This window comes from Argiope bruennichi, chromosome 1, assembly GCF_947563725.1.
Source record: "Argiope bruennichi chromosome 1, qqArgBrue1.1, whole genome shotgun sequence".
In the NCBI taxonomy this organism is placed as follows: Eukaryota; Metazoa; Arthropoda; class Arachnida; order Araneae; family Araneidae; genus Argiope; species Argiope bruennichi.
Genome location: NC_079151.1, coordinates 119,511,511 through 119,528,127, shown reverse-complemented (window position 1 = coordinate 119,528,127; position 16,617 = coordinate 119,511,511). Strand labels below are relative to the sequence as shown.

At 25.5% G+C, this 16,617-nt stretch overlaps 2 protein-coding genes across 2 annotated transcripts; one reads left to right on the top strand and one right to left on the bottom strand.

The window, feature by feature from the left end:
* The first annotated feature begins 309 nt into the window (after positions 1–309).
* LOC129975924 (40S ribosomal protein S6-like) lies at positions 310–5,660 on the top strand. Its single transcript, XM_056089218.1, has 5 exons — positions 310–426; positions 847–978; positions 2,966–3,176; positions 4,474–4,623; positions 5,360–5,660. Exons 1-5 carry the CDS (start codon positions 421–423, stop codon positions 5,617–5,619), a joined length of 759 nt encoding a protein of 252 aa, XP_055945193.1. The 5' UTR covers positions 310–420; the 3' UTR covers positions 5,620–5,660.
* A 4,387-nt stretch (positions 5,661–10,047) lies between these two features.
* On the bottom strand, positions 10,048–16,343 carry LOC129966347 (probable ribosome biogenesis protein RLP24). Its single transcript, XM_056080770.1, has 5 exons — positions 16,140–16,343; positions 14,334–14,520; positions 12,509–12,572; positions 10,812–10,894; positions 10,048–10,223 (listed from the first exon to the last, which is right to left on the bottom strand). The coding sequence occupies exons 1-5, from the start codon at positions 16,218–16,220 to the stop codon at positions 10,132–10,134; spliced, it is 507 nt and encodes a 168-aa protein (XP_055936745.1). The 5' UTR covers positions 16,221–16,343; the 3' UTR covers positions 10,048–10,131.
* Between the last annotated feature and the right edge of the window lie 274 nt (positions 16,344–16,617).

Sequence of the window (16,617 nt, the reverse complement as noted above, 5' to 3'; positions counted from 1 at the left end):
CTACTTTGGTTACTCATAAATCTGATCCAGTTAATTTGTATCGTATATTTCACTTGTAATATCTACATTTAAACTTTTTGTCATTCTTTTGCTTAATTTCTTTACTCAATAGTTATCACTTGAATCTATTAATGTAGAAGTGTGAAATTTCCACTTTTATAAAAAATTTTCTAGTATGAATTATTTCAGACACTATTTCATAATAACTTGTCTTGAAAAAAAGAAAGAAAGAAAGAAATATTCGAGAAATAAGCGATTGTTCTATTTCAAAGCCTCTAGCCTAATATTAATATTTTTCCTTCCGAATTTCGGCAATATAACGCATTAAGATTTTGGCAACGGTACATCAAATCTTTTCGTGGATGGAGGAATAACCAGTATCTAAATTTGTGTGTGTGTAGGGTCTGTAAATTTTAAATCATGAAAGTGAGTAAAAATTTTACATTTTCTTGTAAATATGCATTTATTTCAGTTCCTTATTGTCTCAATTATTTGTTTTTTAAACTTAAGTTTTTAAAACTTATAGCAATAGTCTGATCAATTGCGATGATGTTTAGAACCCTAACTTGTGATTCATTCGGCGTGTTTGATAGATGTTATTTTCCATTATTTTTATTTAATAATGGTTTAATTTCCTGATATTTGTTGTTTTATGGTTGAAATTGTATGTGAAATATTTTTAAAACGGAGTAAATGAAGTATGATTAAAGTTTTTGTAAAAAATTAAAACCGCTAAATGTATTCATGTTTGCATGTTACCTATGCCTTTACAAATTCCAGTTAAACTTAATTTATGATCTCGAATGCACGAACGATTGTTTGAAATGCTTCTTAAAAATTTTTTAGCTCAACATTTCTTATCCCGCTACTGGTTGCCAGAAGCTTATTGAAATAGACGATGAAAAAAAACTTCGTATGTTTTATGAAAAACGTATGGGACATGAAGTTGAAGCTGATGGATTGGGAGATGAATGGAAAGTAAGTTTCTTTTTTATATGCATTTTATTTTGCATACTGATATTTATTTGTTTTTCATGCTTTCTGTTCAAATAGAATACTTTTTTAATTGGGCGAAAGTAGCTAATGCTTGAAGTATATGTGTATTGATTTATACTTCAACAAAACATTCAAACAAAAATTTTAAGTGCTTTCTTCAAAGATTTCTGTTCAATTGAAATATATTGTATGAATGAATAAGGTCTGAAAATATTTGTTCTGAAATTTTTAATGTAAATAGAATCAATTATTTACAAATAAAGTATTTCATGATGTGCTTCCTATATTTGCTTTAATACTCAGCAATATCCTAAAATTACATGTTTGTTCATAAACACAAATACAAAAAGCATGCATCATAATTTTGCATGTTAAATGTGATTCTTATTTAGAATAAGGTTTAAGAAACCAAAAATTTGTTTGTGTACATGTCCCTTTAGCATATGCACCAATTTTTTTTAAACATTAACACACATCCGAGATATACTTGTGAATACTTTTTTCTGTCAGTGTGTTCCATCTAAGAAACAAATAAGATTTTTTTTTAACCTAAAAAGTCAAAATTGAATTTGGCTTTTTTTTTTTTTTGAACCTCCATGTTTTGCTGTACCATCCATATAAAACTTAATATTTTAAAAGTAAGCATTATCTGTATAAAAATATTGAAAGAATAAGAAAATTGACGTTTTTCATTTAGTTTATGTTTGAAATTAAAAAAAAAAAGCTGAAACATAATATTAAAAATTCTTAACTTTTCTATCATTTTTATATACATATCCAAAAAAAGACTTTAATCATTTCCCATTCAGAATAAAATGAATTTTTAATTGAAATTAGTTTATATAAGATACTCCTTTTTATATAAAGATTTATTCCTGTTTTCCACTAGCAAAAAGAAAAAAAATTGATCAGTTTTTTAAAGTATTCAGTATGCATTTTGTTCTGAATCTATATCATGATCATTTTCCAAACTTTCATTAATATTTGACAAATCTGAGATGTCAATTTCACTCAGTTGGAACATTTGCGAAAAGCTCTCTGGATCTTTACTACCCATTTTCGTACATTGTCATAGTCATAATTTTTTAATCTGAAATATAGCAAATGCAGGGATCATCTTAACCTAGAATTTCTGATAAAGATGGGATGGAATGTAAAAAAAATCCCATGCATATGTTGATGAAATATGTTTATATAAATCGCTATATATTACTGTAGCATAACATATATTTGCTATTCTAATTAATCCTAAGTTGAGATGTTAACTTTTAATGCTATTAGCTATCTTTGACAAACAGCTGATTCACCCAGATAGAGATAACATTTTTATTGATTTTTTAATATTAATTGCTGGTATGTCATTAGTATACAAGTACTAGGCTAAAATACTTCTGTATTTGGTAAATTCAAATGTTTTTTTTACACTAATGATATGTTGTGCAAAGTTCTGTCAGATTTATGTCCTGAATATTTACATTTTTGAAACCATTTGCTATGCAATATTAATATAATTAATTAAAGGATTAATTGTGACTGAATATCTGACTGTTCTTATATTAGTTTAAATATCTAATATTTTAAGAATATCGCAAGGAAAAGTTAACTATCAAAATTCTTGATGTCTTATTGCCATTACATGAAGATATAAATTGCTAGATATGCTATAAATGGTCTCATTGTTAAAGAATATATGTAATAAAGAATTCCAATTGCAAGTTTGGCATCATTTATATTTTAATTTGATAATTTAGAAGTAGAAAGTTACTTTATGCCTATTTATACAAAATTATGCCTCTGACCAGTATTATACAATCGTGGATCTTTTCATCATAATCATGAGTGTTTTAAGTTTTGTGGAATGCATAATTAAAGTTTTCTAGCAAGTCACTTGTGATTTGAAAATTGCTATAGAAAACTGTTTAAACTATTATAATAGTTTAACTTATATTTATTTAATTTTTGTTTTTAGGGATATGTTGTCCGTATCAGTGGAGGTAATGACAAACAAGGATTTCCCATGAAACAAGGTGTGCTTACATCTGGTCGTGTGCGACTTCTATTGTCAAAAGGACACTCTTGTTATAGACCAAGAAGAACTGGTGAAAGAAAACGCAAATCTGTTAGGGGCTGCATCGTTGATAGCAATTTAAGTGTATTGTGCTTGGTAGTTGTAAAGAAAGGTAAGTTATGTTATAATAAAATAAGGCTTATACTTTTAACTTTGTAATATGGTGCATTAGATTTTGCTTAATAAGTTTTCTTAAATTTATAGTTGTAGCAGTCAATTTACTTTATTTTAAATATTTAAGGAAGCTTAATTTTTTATGTTCTTTGTTTGTACCTGATCTTTTCACTCTTTTAAAAGACAAGCATATCATGTTAATAAATTCTTTTGTATCCAAAACTTATTTATTTTTGTAGAAAAATTAGCAAAATTTATACATTAAAATGTTTTGCTACATAAATAAGGTGATTCTTATATCTTGAGCTGATTCCTTAAAACTTAGTTAATGAGCATAAGTTGCAATATTTCAGTTACTGATTCTCTGTTGGGCTATATATTTTATATTGATATTATATAATGTTTATTTCTGTTAAAGTTGGATTTTGAAAGTTAGCTTGTAACAGACTAAAGAAGAAACTTCATTGCTTTTAACTAGGCATTTAATCGGATGTTACAAGATTAAATGGCCGTTTTCAGAGACTTAAGCTTCCATTGTATATTTGAAGTAATTCTTCAAAAACAAAATATTGGGAATGGGAAGTTGCAATATATATTTTAAGTATAAAATATTACTTAAATTTATATGTTATTAATTTATATTTTTAAATAAAATTGAAACATGTTAAATATTTGATATAGGTGGTTAGGTTCTATGCAGTCAGTGTAAGTTAATACTAACTGTAGTTTATAATGTTTTGAACAGTCTCCAAAAAATAATGAATGATAAAAAAATGTATAATAATTTAAGTTTCAGAATGTAAATTCTCATAAATTTAATGATTGTTACTATTTAAATTGTACACTCATGGAAACTTGAATAGAAGTGAACTTCACTGTTAGGAAAGTATGTATTGAATCTAATTTCTTTTCAATAAAACTCAAATGATTTGGAAAGAAGGGGGAAGGAAATCCTTGTTTTAAGGAGCTTTGTATTTAACAAATGGCAAAGCTATTGTTTAATACATAATGCTACATTTTTATAACTTAAGAAAATCAAATTTTAATATTTTTTTCTGAATAAGAGGATTTTAGGAACAAAACTTATTGTTGCTGTTTATTCCAATCTAGATTTTAAGTAAAATTTAGATGTAACTGCATTTTAAGATACTTATTTAATGAAGATTCATATTTTTTCATTATTCTGTGCTAAAATTTAGTTTTAAAAAATTGAACCGAGTTTGCAATTAAAAAAATTTTTAATATAAAAATTATTTATATTATATTTAATAAAGATTCCCTTTCCCCCACTTTAGGCGAACAGGAAATTCCAGGCCTTACAGACACTACTATTCCTCGTCGTCTGGGACCCAAGAGAGCTAGTAAAATTAGGAAACTTTTCAATTTATCTAAAGAAGATGATGTACGTCAATTTGTTGTGAAGAGGCCTTTGCCTCAGAAGGAAGGTGAGCATTTATTTTATGTTAAATCGCTTTAGTCTTTTTTGTCAAAACTAAAGCTAATACTCCTTTTACCTTTTTGTATAACTGTTTCATTAATGAATTTCTTGGTGAGTGAGCTTTTAGATAGAGATTAGTAAATTTATATAATTTATGAGCATGCATTAAGAAAGCATTAATTTGTGAAGAAAATATTTGTTTAGCATAATATTTTAACTGGGATAGATTTTTGTATTTTTATCCTTTTAGATTTTTCTTTTAAATGCCATTCATTCTTTGTCTGTGCTGGGCTACTTTGGAATATTTTTTTTAAAAATCTAATCTGTTTTGCATTAAAAATAAAGCTTTTTAACTTCTAAAAAAATGTGTTTAATTATTCTTTGTTGATTTATAAAGAGAAATTTTAAAGGTTTTCAAAATAAAGAGATTTTTTAGTAACATTTATAATGTAAGGATAAAAGAGCATATCATTTCCGTCAATGAGTATTCTTATGTTTTTCAGTTGTTTGATTATGTTAATGTGTATATAGTAAGATAATTAGAAGTCTTAATTCTCAATTTCTAGAATTATTTTTTGTATGGGGGAGTCTTTCCCAGAAATACCTATATTTCCGAGTTTTCTGCTTAATAGATTCAAAATGATTTTAACTCAATGGATCATTTTGCCAGTGCTAAAATATTTCTTGATACTTTATAATTGATATTCTTTGCATGGCTTTCCTGATACATTTTCTTTTTTCAGGTAAAAGACCACAGACCAAAGCTCCCAAAATCCAACGTCTTGTGACTCCCGTAATGCTGCAGCGAAAGCGTCATCGTATTGCTCTGAAGCGCAAGAGGGCACAGAAGCGAAAGGATGAAGCTGCAGATTATGCTAGACTTTTGGCTCAAAGAGCTAAGGAGGCCAAGGAAAAGAGAGCAGAGGAAGTTCGTAGGAGGCGTTCTGCTTCTCAAAGAGAATCACAATCATCTGCTGGTGGAAAGATGAGCATCAGTAAATGAATGTAAATTAAGTAAAAAAAAATAAAGGGCTTGTTCCGGAAGATTGGTTATGTTTTCGTTTCAATAAAATTATTCATTTGCAAAATTTTAAATTTTTGAATGATTAACTTTGCAAATCTATAAGTGTTTATCATACATTTTTCAATTTATATTAAAACATTTGTAAAAGGGCAGTAATTATAACATCTTCCTTCTGTTTATATTTTGTCATACAGAATTTGATTATGCTTCTGTGGTTTAAAACCTGTCATTATTGAACCTGTAACCTGTATAAACCTGTAACAGTAAACACTCTAGAAATGAATATTGAAATATTTTCAAAGGAGGATATATTCATTTGTTTCACTGAAAGATTATTTTTATTTGGTGTAGAAACATGTTTTGTAATTTTAGAGAACTTTTTAAATTTGGATTTATTTTATAAGGGTTGGGAGGTTGAAAAATTTACATGGCATTTTCCAACTTATGAAATTATGGCGCTGAAAAATTGTTATTAGATGACGATTACTGTGCGAGAACAGATACATTTGGCATTTGAGTAGTTAACATTGAGAAATTTAAAATTATGATAGTTTGCTTTGCAAAATCCACATTGTTTAACAAGAAAACATTTTTTTTTTTTTTTTTTTTACTGTTACAGTTAAAATTTAATTTACTTGGAAGCATAGATTTTCATTACAATTATTGGTATTTAAAGTTCATATTAGTCTTAAATAACTGTACTTTAAAATGGAATATAATGCAATTGTAGAGATCTTGGGAATTTTTTATTAACTGAGCAAAGTTTCTTTGCATTTTTGAAAAGTCTTTTCTTTATTAAAAAAAAAGTGATATTGTGATAGATGATTATGGTACTAAATTGTAATGAATCGATGCACTTTAACATTTGTTGAAAGACTAAAACTTATTGTGTCAATAAAATTTCAGTGCATTTTAAACTGATATAATTGCAAAGCTTTGTGCTAGTTCCATTCATTTAAAATATATATTGGCACGTTTTCTTCCAGTTAGTTTGGATTGTGCATTAATTAATCTGAATTATTCTTCATAAAAGTTGCAAAAATTTCAATTTCGTAGATAATTTCAAATTATTGAATACTGAAGTGATACCTCAAATTTTTTTTGGTAATCCATCTAAGAATAGTTAATGAAATTTGATTTTCAGATAATTGTAATACGAATTAATGTAAATCCTTTGTTTTAGTTATTATAAAATACTACCATTAATGCAGTTTATAGGGAAAATTGACTCATTAATAAAAGAAATGTTAAAAATTAAAATTTTGTGGTTTTAATTAGAATGAATACAAATATTATTTGGGAGATTCTGTGGTTTATTGAGATTAACGGCACTTTCCTGGATATGATTTTTCCGATAGTTATCAGCGGATTATTAATATAAATTGTGCTAGAAGCATATGTATTGGTATCACTATGCCAATTATGAAAATTCCTGTTCATATCAGGTTATGGGTGTTATGATTATCTGGGTTCAGTTCATACAAGATAGAACACCACACAATAGAATAGATTTAGAAGTCCTGTGCTATCAAAAATTGATTTTCTTGCGAGAAAAAATTGAGCAAAAACTGACATAATATGAAAGAAACAGTTGTCATATAATCTATTAGTTACAGAAATTTGAATTATAGGATAGCGAATTCTGATTAATATTTGAAACATGAATACTTTTATGTTGTATAAATAATATGTAATCAATTGTAAATAGCTAAACAATAAATATTACAATAAGCTATAATCAGGTATTTTCAGAAGGAAATTGTCAAGTACAAAAGAAAAGTTCACATTAGTAGTCTTTGCAATAGTAAACAATAGTCTGCTGCTCAAATTTAGTAATTCTTATTAAATTATAGTAATAAAAATTATTCATATAGAATAAAATTTTTTATTTCTTAAGCATTATTTCTAATGTCTTCTGTCATATTTATTTATCAAGACTCGTTTACATACTCTATTGAGGGACAGATGATTTATTCCTAAAACAATTATCACTTCTACTTATTAGATAACTGAAGCACTAAAATTTACAGAATCAATGTTAATTTGCTTCTTTCTTGAGAGATAATTAACCAATGATAAAAAGTTTAACTTATACCCTATGCAAGATGTTTGTCACTAGTGGCCATAATCTTCATACAGCTTTTAATTTGGAAGAAAGTTTTGAAATGTAAACAGTGTAAAGGACATTAAAAATGTGAAAAATTGCAATTCTGAAAACTTAGTTCTATTAACAAGGCATTGAAATGAAACAGATCACACATCAAATTCAAATGTATTTGTAGACGATTTACTATATATCTGAAAATTTAGCAGGTAAATCCATTTATTGTATGAAACTGCAATCATTGCATAATGTTATCACACAAAATTTCATCTCGCATCTTCAATGTTCATTTTTTCCAAAATCATGATTGTAGCATTATACCGAGGGGGAAAAAAATCTTGCTGTAGTACTAATGGGTTACTTGCCAAGAAAAATGTTCATTAAAACCATCAAGCATTTGTAGTTTTTTGTTCATAAGGCTATTAAAGTTGAAGTTACTACCTCTATAAATTTCCTCCATTTAAAATCTTTTTAAGAAGTAATACAAATTACACTGAAAATAGAGGTATCATAATCTTAAATTTAGCATTCAAACAATATCTGTTTGTTTTTTTTGACCTAAAACTTTAAAGACAAAGTACCTAAGTCATAAGATATAAAACCCTAATTCAAATTAAATAAAACCAATTAACAATACATCATCAAAGTAAATGGATGAAATAAGTTACTAAATGCCTACACAAGCAGTTTAGCAGAATGGTTGAATATGTTGGCAAGCCAGGTGGTCTTTAGCTGTTTACTCTGTTGGTATTTGCTCTTACAGAACCATGTATCAATCCACTTTTGGTTCAGTGTTGTGACATACTAAGGTAGGACATATGATGCGAGTATTTTTATAAAAGCCTCGAAATTATGAATTTAATAAAACTATCCTTTTTCTTAGTTCAAAATCCTCAGAATGCTTTAAAAAAATTATTCTAAATAAATAAATGATATCCAATTGATAAATTGGGATCCAATTTTTTAATCATAAAATTCCAAATAATTGATTCTTTATACAGAGAGGGCTACATGTATGGAGAAATTAATACAAATACTTTTTTTCCCCACCTTATCTTGAGTTCTGATCAAATTAAATTCCAAGATAATTCCCCTCTATTTATATCTGCACCTTTGAAAGAAAGTCAAAATTCTACATAAATAGATCATGCCAACAGTAAAATGGCATGTTTACAAATTATAAAAATAAATACTTCAATGAAATTTTCAATCCATATTTGAAAATGAGAGGGAGAGAGTTCCCAATAAGCAGCAATGCAAGTTCATTGGAAACCAGGGCATTTAGATAATATTGTTTCCAAGCAAGTTCCAATCTCTGCAAAGGTTGACCCTGTATACTTTATGTTGCAGGTGCTTTTTTAAATCAAAATTAATTTAAGTATACTGGAAATTAATGCATCTTGGATGATATTAATGTTGGTCCCTTGGAATATTTTTTTCAACACTTAGCCTTCATTATTTTTCGGCAAATTGTTTGTTGTGATTCCCCCCACCCCACCCCCAAAAAAAGAAAAACCGAAAATCCATATTCTGGAGCATTATTAACCTTTATAAAGCAGCATATGTAACTCATTATAAATTTGGATAATCTAAAGCAGTGTGATTAGATTTAATTCAATTGAAAAAAAATTAAGCATACTGTAAGATACTTATTTACTAACTAGATTTCTTAATGTGCATATATTTTAGTACTGACAAGTCAATAAATCTGAAATAACACATATGTTTATTTGTTAATGATTAGAAGAAAAAAAAAAAAAAAGTAGAGACCAGAATATTAGAATAGCTCACTTTCAAAATTTGAATGGTATTTTTTTGTTTTTTTTTATTTATTCTTTTGAATTTTACACTAAGGATGAATCAAAAATAATATATATTTTACAACTAAAAGAAAATATTATAGCAAGAAATGGTTTTGATGCGTGATAAAGGCCAAATGAATTTGATTTTGGGATTAACAGATTAAAAATGAAAGCAGGGTATATGAACAAGTTAATAAGATTTTAAAAAATAGATTAGTTAAATTCTGTATAATGCCATTTGTTTTATGGTTTTGCATTGCATAAGCAGTAATCTATTACAATAATGTAATTTTAAATGTTTTTCCCCCCATTATAAGATAAGAGATCTACATTTTCAAAATTGTGAATTTTTTTTTTGTCCTACATATATATTCTCATATGTCAAATGCATATACTCACTTACATAATTTGGACACACTTATAAAATTATTCAGCTTTCGTTGATAGATTTTTAAAGCTAATAATATATAACTAAGAATACAAATTTTTACAAGCCAATAATTTCACAGATCAAACATTTTAAGTTTAATGTTTTTACAAAACAGAACTCAAATAATATGTACAGATGCAAAACGATAAGGAAAGTTAATTTTCCTCCATCAGTCTTTCTTCTGGCTGATCTTCTTCCATTGCTTCGGTGTTTACTTGTTCTTGTTTTATCTTCATTTTGTTTGTGGCTGAAATATACAATAAAAATTAAAATGACAACATAAAAGAAAAAATTTAAAATACAAATTAAAGATTTAATTGTTAAAATCGAAATAAAGTACACATTTTTGGCTGGTTCCAAAATTTTCAATTTTGATATATCTGCTACAATATAGCAGGCATTTTTACTTCAAAAAATTCTTTCATAATGTAATTCTTATTTGGTGAGAATATTAAAACTGCAAATTTTTTACCTGAGCTTTACCACGGAATACAAATAATTATTAAATGATAATTAACAAAACTTTAAAATAACAGTAATAGTAAGATATGAGATACAAAATCAAACTATTTAAATATAAACCTAAAACATGCTAAAAAATAAAATTCATAGAAAATAAGCAAGATAAAATATTATTAAATGAAAATTCATTACTACAATTAATTAAGCTGCCAAATTCATGCCAGCAAAATTTAGCGAACAATTATTTATGATATTTCTATGTACATTCAACATTTCTAACTATCCTGACCTGAAATCTTTTGACTTGTAAAAATTACATTTTAGATACAAAATAAAAATTTTCAAAACATCCATTGAAATGCATGAAAATTACCTGCAACAGATCTTATTAGACTCAAATCCATCTGTATTTCTTTCAGGTCTGCTTCCTTTCTTAGTACTTTGCCCTTCTTCAACCTATGAATACAAAATACAATTTTTAATGAAATGTATTAAATCATTTCTTTTTTATTTTATTTTAAAAAGATAAAATTAAGAAAGAGCATATCAAGCAGTTAATTATGTACAGCTTAATTTTTATTCAATAAATGAACAAAATTTAAAATGTACATAAATCAGCAAGTTTTGTTTGAATTTAAGTTCAAACCAAAAGAAAAATAGTATTCAATAATTTAAATTTTTGTTAAAAAATTTATGCTGTCATTATTATTATTATTTGTCATATAATTATCGAGCAATGTTCAATTCTCTAGCAAGGCGGCAGAACCAAGTACTGTATTCACTAAGTACAAGAACCTGTTGTAATTTTTTAGAGGGGAGGGGACAGAAAGAAAACAAAATGAATTAAAACATACTTTTTTTTTGCTTTTAATTAACCATCACTTAAGTAATAAATAGGCTCATAGATAGTAAATGTTATTAATGTTTTTCATTTAATTTCCCCCTCCCCCACAGACATTTTTTTAAAAAAATAAAATTTTACAATATAATAAGATATATAAACCATAACTTATATAAACCATAAAATTGCAATTTTAATAGTTATTAGAATGTAATTCGATATATGAGTTTGAAAAATATAATTAAAAAATAAGACTTAAAATTTCAAATTCATTAAATCAACTTTTCCCCTAAATTAAAAATTATGTGAATTAAAACAAGAATTTTCTTAAGATTAGAAGTACTAAAGTACAAAGATATCACATTTAACTATTGTAGTTTAAAATTAAAATGGATCAATTTTAATATCAAGTCATTAAATTTTTACTACAATTTATTATTTCATCAAAGATAAAACATGTGTAAAGATATGCCAAAATGTTACAACAAAAATAAGTATTTCATTACAACAGAAATAAGAATAAAAATAAATTAAAGCAAAAATTGTTCATATTTCTAACAATCTTTTTAGCAAATGTCAAGACTATTTTGACACATTTGACCATTGTAATTTAAAATTAAAATGGATCAATTTTAATATCAAGTCATTAAACCTTTACAACATGAAGGATAAAACATATGTAAAGATTTCCCTTAATATTATTAAAAAAAGGATTTATATATTAAAATAAATTAATATAGAGGCTATTCAAGCAAAAGTAAAAATTGTTCACATTTCTAACAATCTTTTTAAGCAAATATTAAGGTGATTAATGGAGATTGCAAGTAGCTTTGAAATTTATAAGTGCAAAATTGTGCTGGCAAATACTGTAATATACTACATCAATAAAAAAAGCATCTACAATCTGAAGTTAATAAATCTCATTTTTTATATCATAAATCTTGGTAAATGTAAAAGGTTTTCATACATAAACTTCACCTGAATGAATCTCAAATCACCAAGAATATAACTGCTGTATGGCTTAAAGTTTTAAGTTTGATTCATATCTCTATGTAACAGTATAAAGGAAGACACTTTTTTTTTTTCAATTATAGAATCTGAAATTTGCATTTTAACATAGTTTACTATATAATCTTTAAAAAAAATTAATGAAAATAATTAATTAATGAAAACAAAAAATTAATGTCAATAACAAAGCTTATAGCAAACTTCTAAATGAATATATTTACCTTTGGTTGATAAAGCATGCTTCTCTCTTCTTCTTAATGTCTGCTACTTTTTTCATTACAGAAACTAAATAACAGAACAAATCATTAGAAAATAATGTCCTCAAATGCAACAAGACTTTAATTGTTAAATGAGAAAAGTAATTCATTAAAACAATTACATTTAAAAAATATAATATAAAAATTCTGTTCCGGCTTTCTTTTGTGCATAATGAGAAATCATCCTATGATCTTAATCATTCTAGAAAAATAATACACTTTCTGCATAGTATATATTTCCTCATAGATACTTTCAAGTAAGCATTACACTGAAAAATATCACAGTACTAACACTATTTATTTTTCTTTATAAATTAAAAAAAAAAAAAAATGCACAGTCTATTTCTTGCAGAGTGAAATGCGCTTTATTCCTACATTCACTTGTTTGGAACACGAGAAAATGGAAAACAAACAGAAGGTAATCAATGACCCCTTTCTTACAAAATTTATTAATTATTTGATCCTTCAAAATTTATTGAAAAGAAATGCCAATTATTACAGTGGATTATTGGAGACCCTATTATTATTATGAGAAAATAATGTCTTCATAATAATAATATTTAGAAAAAATAGTTTGACATTAATTATCATCAAATCAAATCTCCGAAATTATTATAGTCTGGAAGCCAATTATTAATATTATTATATTCACTATTATTAATATTTTCCCTACAGCACGGCACATCATTTCCAAAAATATTCCTATACTTTAAAAATATATTGTAACTTTATGTTATCTGTATTCAAAACAAACATTACAAATGATTATTTTTTAAGAAAAAGAATTATTCTTTAAATTTATTTAATATTAAATGGAACTCTAGAAAAATTTATTTTTAAGTATTAATTTGGTTGATAATCATGGAAAGTTGTTATAATTATTTTAGAAAAACATAAGACAAATATTTTTTTTAATTAAACATTGATCATTTTATATTTCATGAAATATCTCAACAATAAAAAATGCAAAAAATTATCATAATTTTTAAAAAAGATTTTTTTTTAAAAAAAATGAATTTATGTTATTGAAATTATACAATCAAATATGAAATAACTTGTCTTGGAATTAAAGCATTTAATACATGTGGAAAGTCCTTTTACAAAATTTATATTATTTTAGGTTTTTCTTTTACCAACAAAAATTAAAAAGAATGTAATACAAATACATTTTTTTTATTAAAAAAAAAGAAAATTTTGAAAAATAATTAATTTTTCCAATGCCACCAGGGGAAGGTCGAAAAGCTACACAAAACCCATGTATATAAAAACAAAGTTAAATTCTGCCATTCTGACTATGATGTACCAAACAAAAGTCAAATTAGTGAAACTGTTCTCCACTTAAATTTTCTCATATACTAATTTATGCTTCACCCCCCCCCCTGCTTTGTAGTACAATGAGCGCCCCCCCCACACACAAACTTCCCTCCCACTGATATAGATCAACAATGTTAATAACAAGGTAGCAAAATTTCTTTTAATTAAATCATTGCATTTTTACAACGATTAGGTTGCAAACATTCATGAATACAATGTCCCAAAATTTGATTAAAATCTACTACTTTAATGACAAAATTCTAAATTTTGTCAATTTTTTTAATTGTCTTATTAACATACACACAAATTTCCTGCAAATATATTTTTGTGTTAAGTTTGACAGAAATATATCATTTTGGAATTAGATAACAATTTCTTTTTTAAAAAATTCATCTTTTGTTTCAGATTAACAGAAGTCTAAAATATGCAGATTTTATATAATAACTGAAAAGTAATATTTTATATGTAAACATACTTGTTTCCTTCCATAACTCTCTGTTGTATTGTACTGGAACATTGCGGTGTTTTTCAAATTCAAATATTGGATCATTTGTAAGTTCTTTTCCAGCAGCTTTTCGAAATGCTTTTGTCCACTTCAGTTTTCTGGGATTCTTCTTACGGTTAAACATTTTTCTACATTTTGATCGGCAAAATCTGAAGATCTGTCAAAAATAAATAAATAATTTTATTTTTCAATCTCAACTGCAAAACAAGATATATATATCTAATCATAATCTTACTTAAATATAAAATTCTCTCAGAAGATACTTTAATAATATAAAAGGAAGCTTATAAAGAAATAATTCATTTATCAATTAAAAATTAAAATCAAGGCTAAAAAAATATTCTATTTAAATTTTTAAAAAAAGTTAAGACACAATGTAAATCAACATTGTGCAATTTTTAGATATCACTGTAATTGTAATAATTTTATTTACAAACAAACAAACATCATGCAGAAAAGACAAGAAACATAAAATGTTTTTTTTTTTTTTTTTTTTAAAAACTATGGCTTGATGTATATATATTTAATAATAAATAAGAATATAACAAAAAATATTTTTTTTATGGCATGCTATTAAAAACTTTTGAATCAAGTATCTGCATCAGAGTAACATTTATATCAGCATAAACAAAAAAGTTTCTAAAATCAAAAATAATATATTGACAAAAATCATTAAATTTCTCACAACTCTTGACCATGAAACAAAAGGAAGATGTAATGAAAAAACAGGAATATATATATGCCATATGTAACAATGCCAAATTACATTTTAGAGGATCACAAGTTTTATACCTTATCAGTTTTAAATGAATTTTTTTATGGTTGCTAATATTTGATATAAAGTTAATGTAAGAAATATAATCATGTATGCAGACACATACATAAAATACTTGCAAGTTGATATATAAGCCATTTTGGAATAAATTTTCTTTAAATTTTAGCATAAAAGTAAAATTATTCCTTATACCAGAAGCAAAATTATTCTGAGAATTGTTTTCAGAAATTTTGTGTGTGTGATTTTTATATATGTTATTTTTCACACAAAGTGTTATGCAATCTTTTTGAAAAATTAAGGAATAATTTTATAATTATTATTTTTGAAATTTCTTATTCTCTATTTTATCAAACAGCACAATTATTATGAAATAAAATAACACAATGTAGTATTGATTCTTTCGTACAGTATTAATTACTTTAATGTGGAAAAAGATGAAATAAAATTTTAATTAATAATTAATGCATATAGTCTAGAAATATTAAATTTTAAAACTGGTTCAAATAGAAATAGGTAATTATAAAAATCAGTAAACAAAGTATAGATTTTGTGCATTAAAATTGTCAATTAAAAATTAATTCGCAACATAATAATAATATAAATATTTTTATGGAAGAAATGAATATTCAATACCGCTGAAATTCTACAGCTATTGATCTGTAAAAAATATTTAGAGAGTATTTCCAGAATAATTTTTAAATAATACAATGGGCGAAATAAACTCGAAAAATTATAAAGCAAAAACACTTGATATTACTAAAAATGTGTAAAGCTAATTAAATTATTATTGATAAATGATAATTGCAGTAAAATTTCTTTGAAATCTGGAAAATTCTAAAAACTATAACAGTGATGAAAAGAATTGAAAAAAATTCCTTCTAGACTACACAGAAAAGTCATTAAGATGTCAATTTTTACAAATTAGCACAACAATTATATTAATAATCGTAAATAATGTTTAAATAATTTACCACGAGGTTTACAAAATCAATTGAACTTACTTTGCAATCATTTCTAACAAATGTAATTCCATGACCAGGATAAAGTGGAGATGAACAGAAATAGCACCGTTCAACTCTCATTTTTATGTATTTTTAATTATTATTTAGTAATTGGAGATAAATACCTTTTAAATAAACTTATTTTTAATACATAATACTATTACTTTCACGTTTGTTTGCGAACGATTTGATTTGCACTTCATTTCATCTCATATCGTATAAAGTTGCTACATCTTCATTCATTATTTGCTGTTTAGCGCACTAGAGCCAGACAATTTGTGTGTGTCTGTAAATGGGGGTGAAATGGATTGAAAAAAAAAATTGTTCATTTCTACCTATTCAAAACTTTATTGAAATAGATTTCGAGATAATTTAATCTTTAAAGCAAGTTTTAAATACGTGATCAACAATATTTGTAACCTGTAGTAGCTATATCTTTATTTTTGCCAGTTTGTCTTTTTAAAATGTGGCAACATCA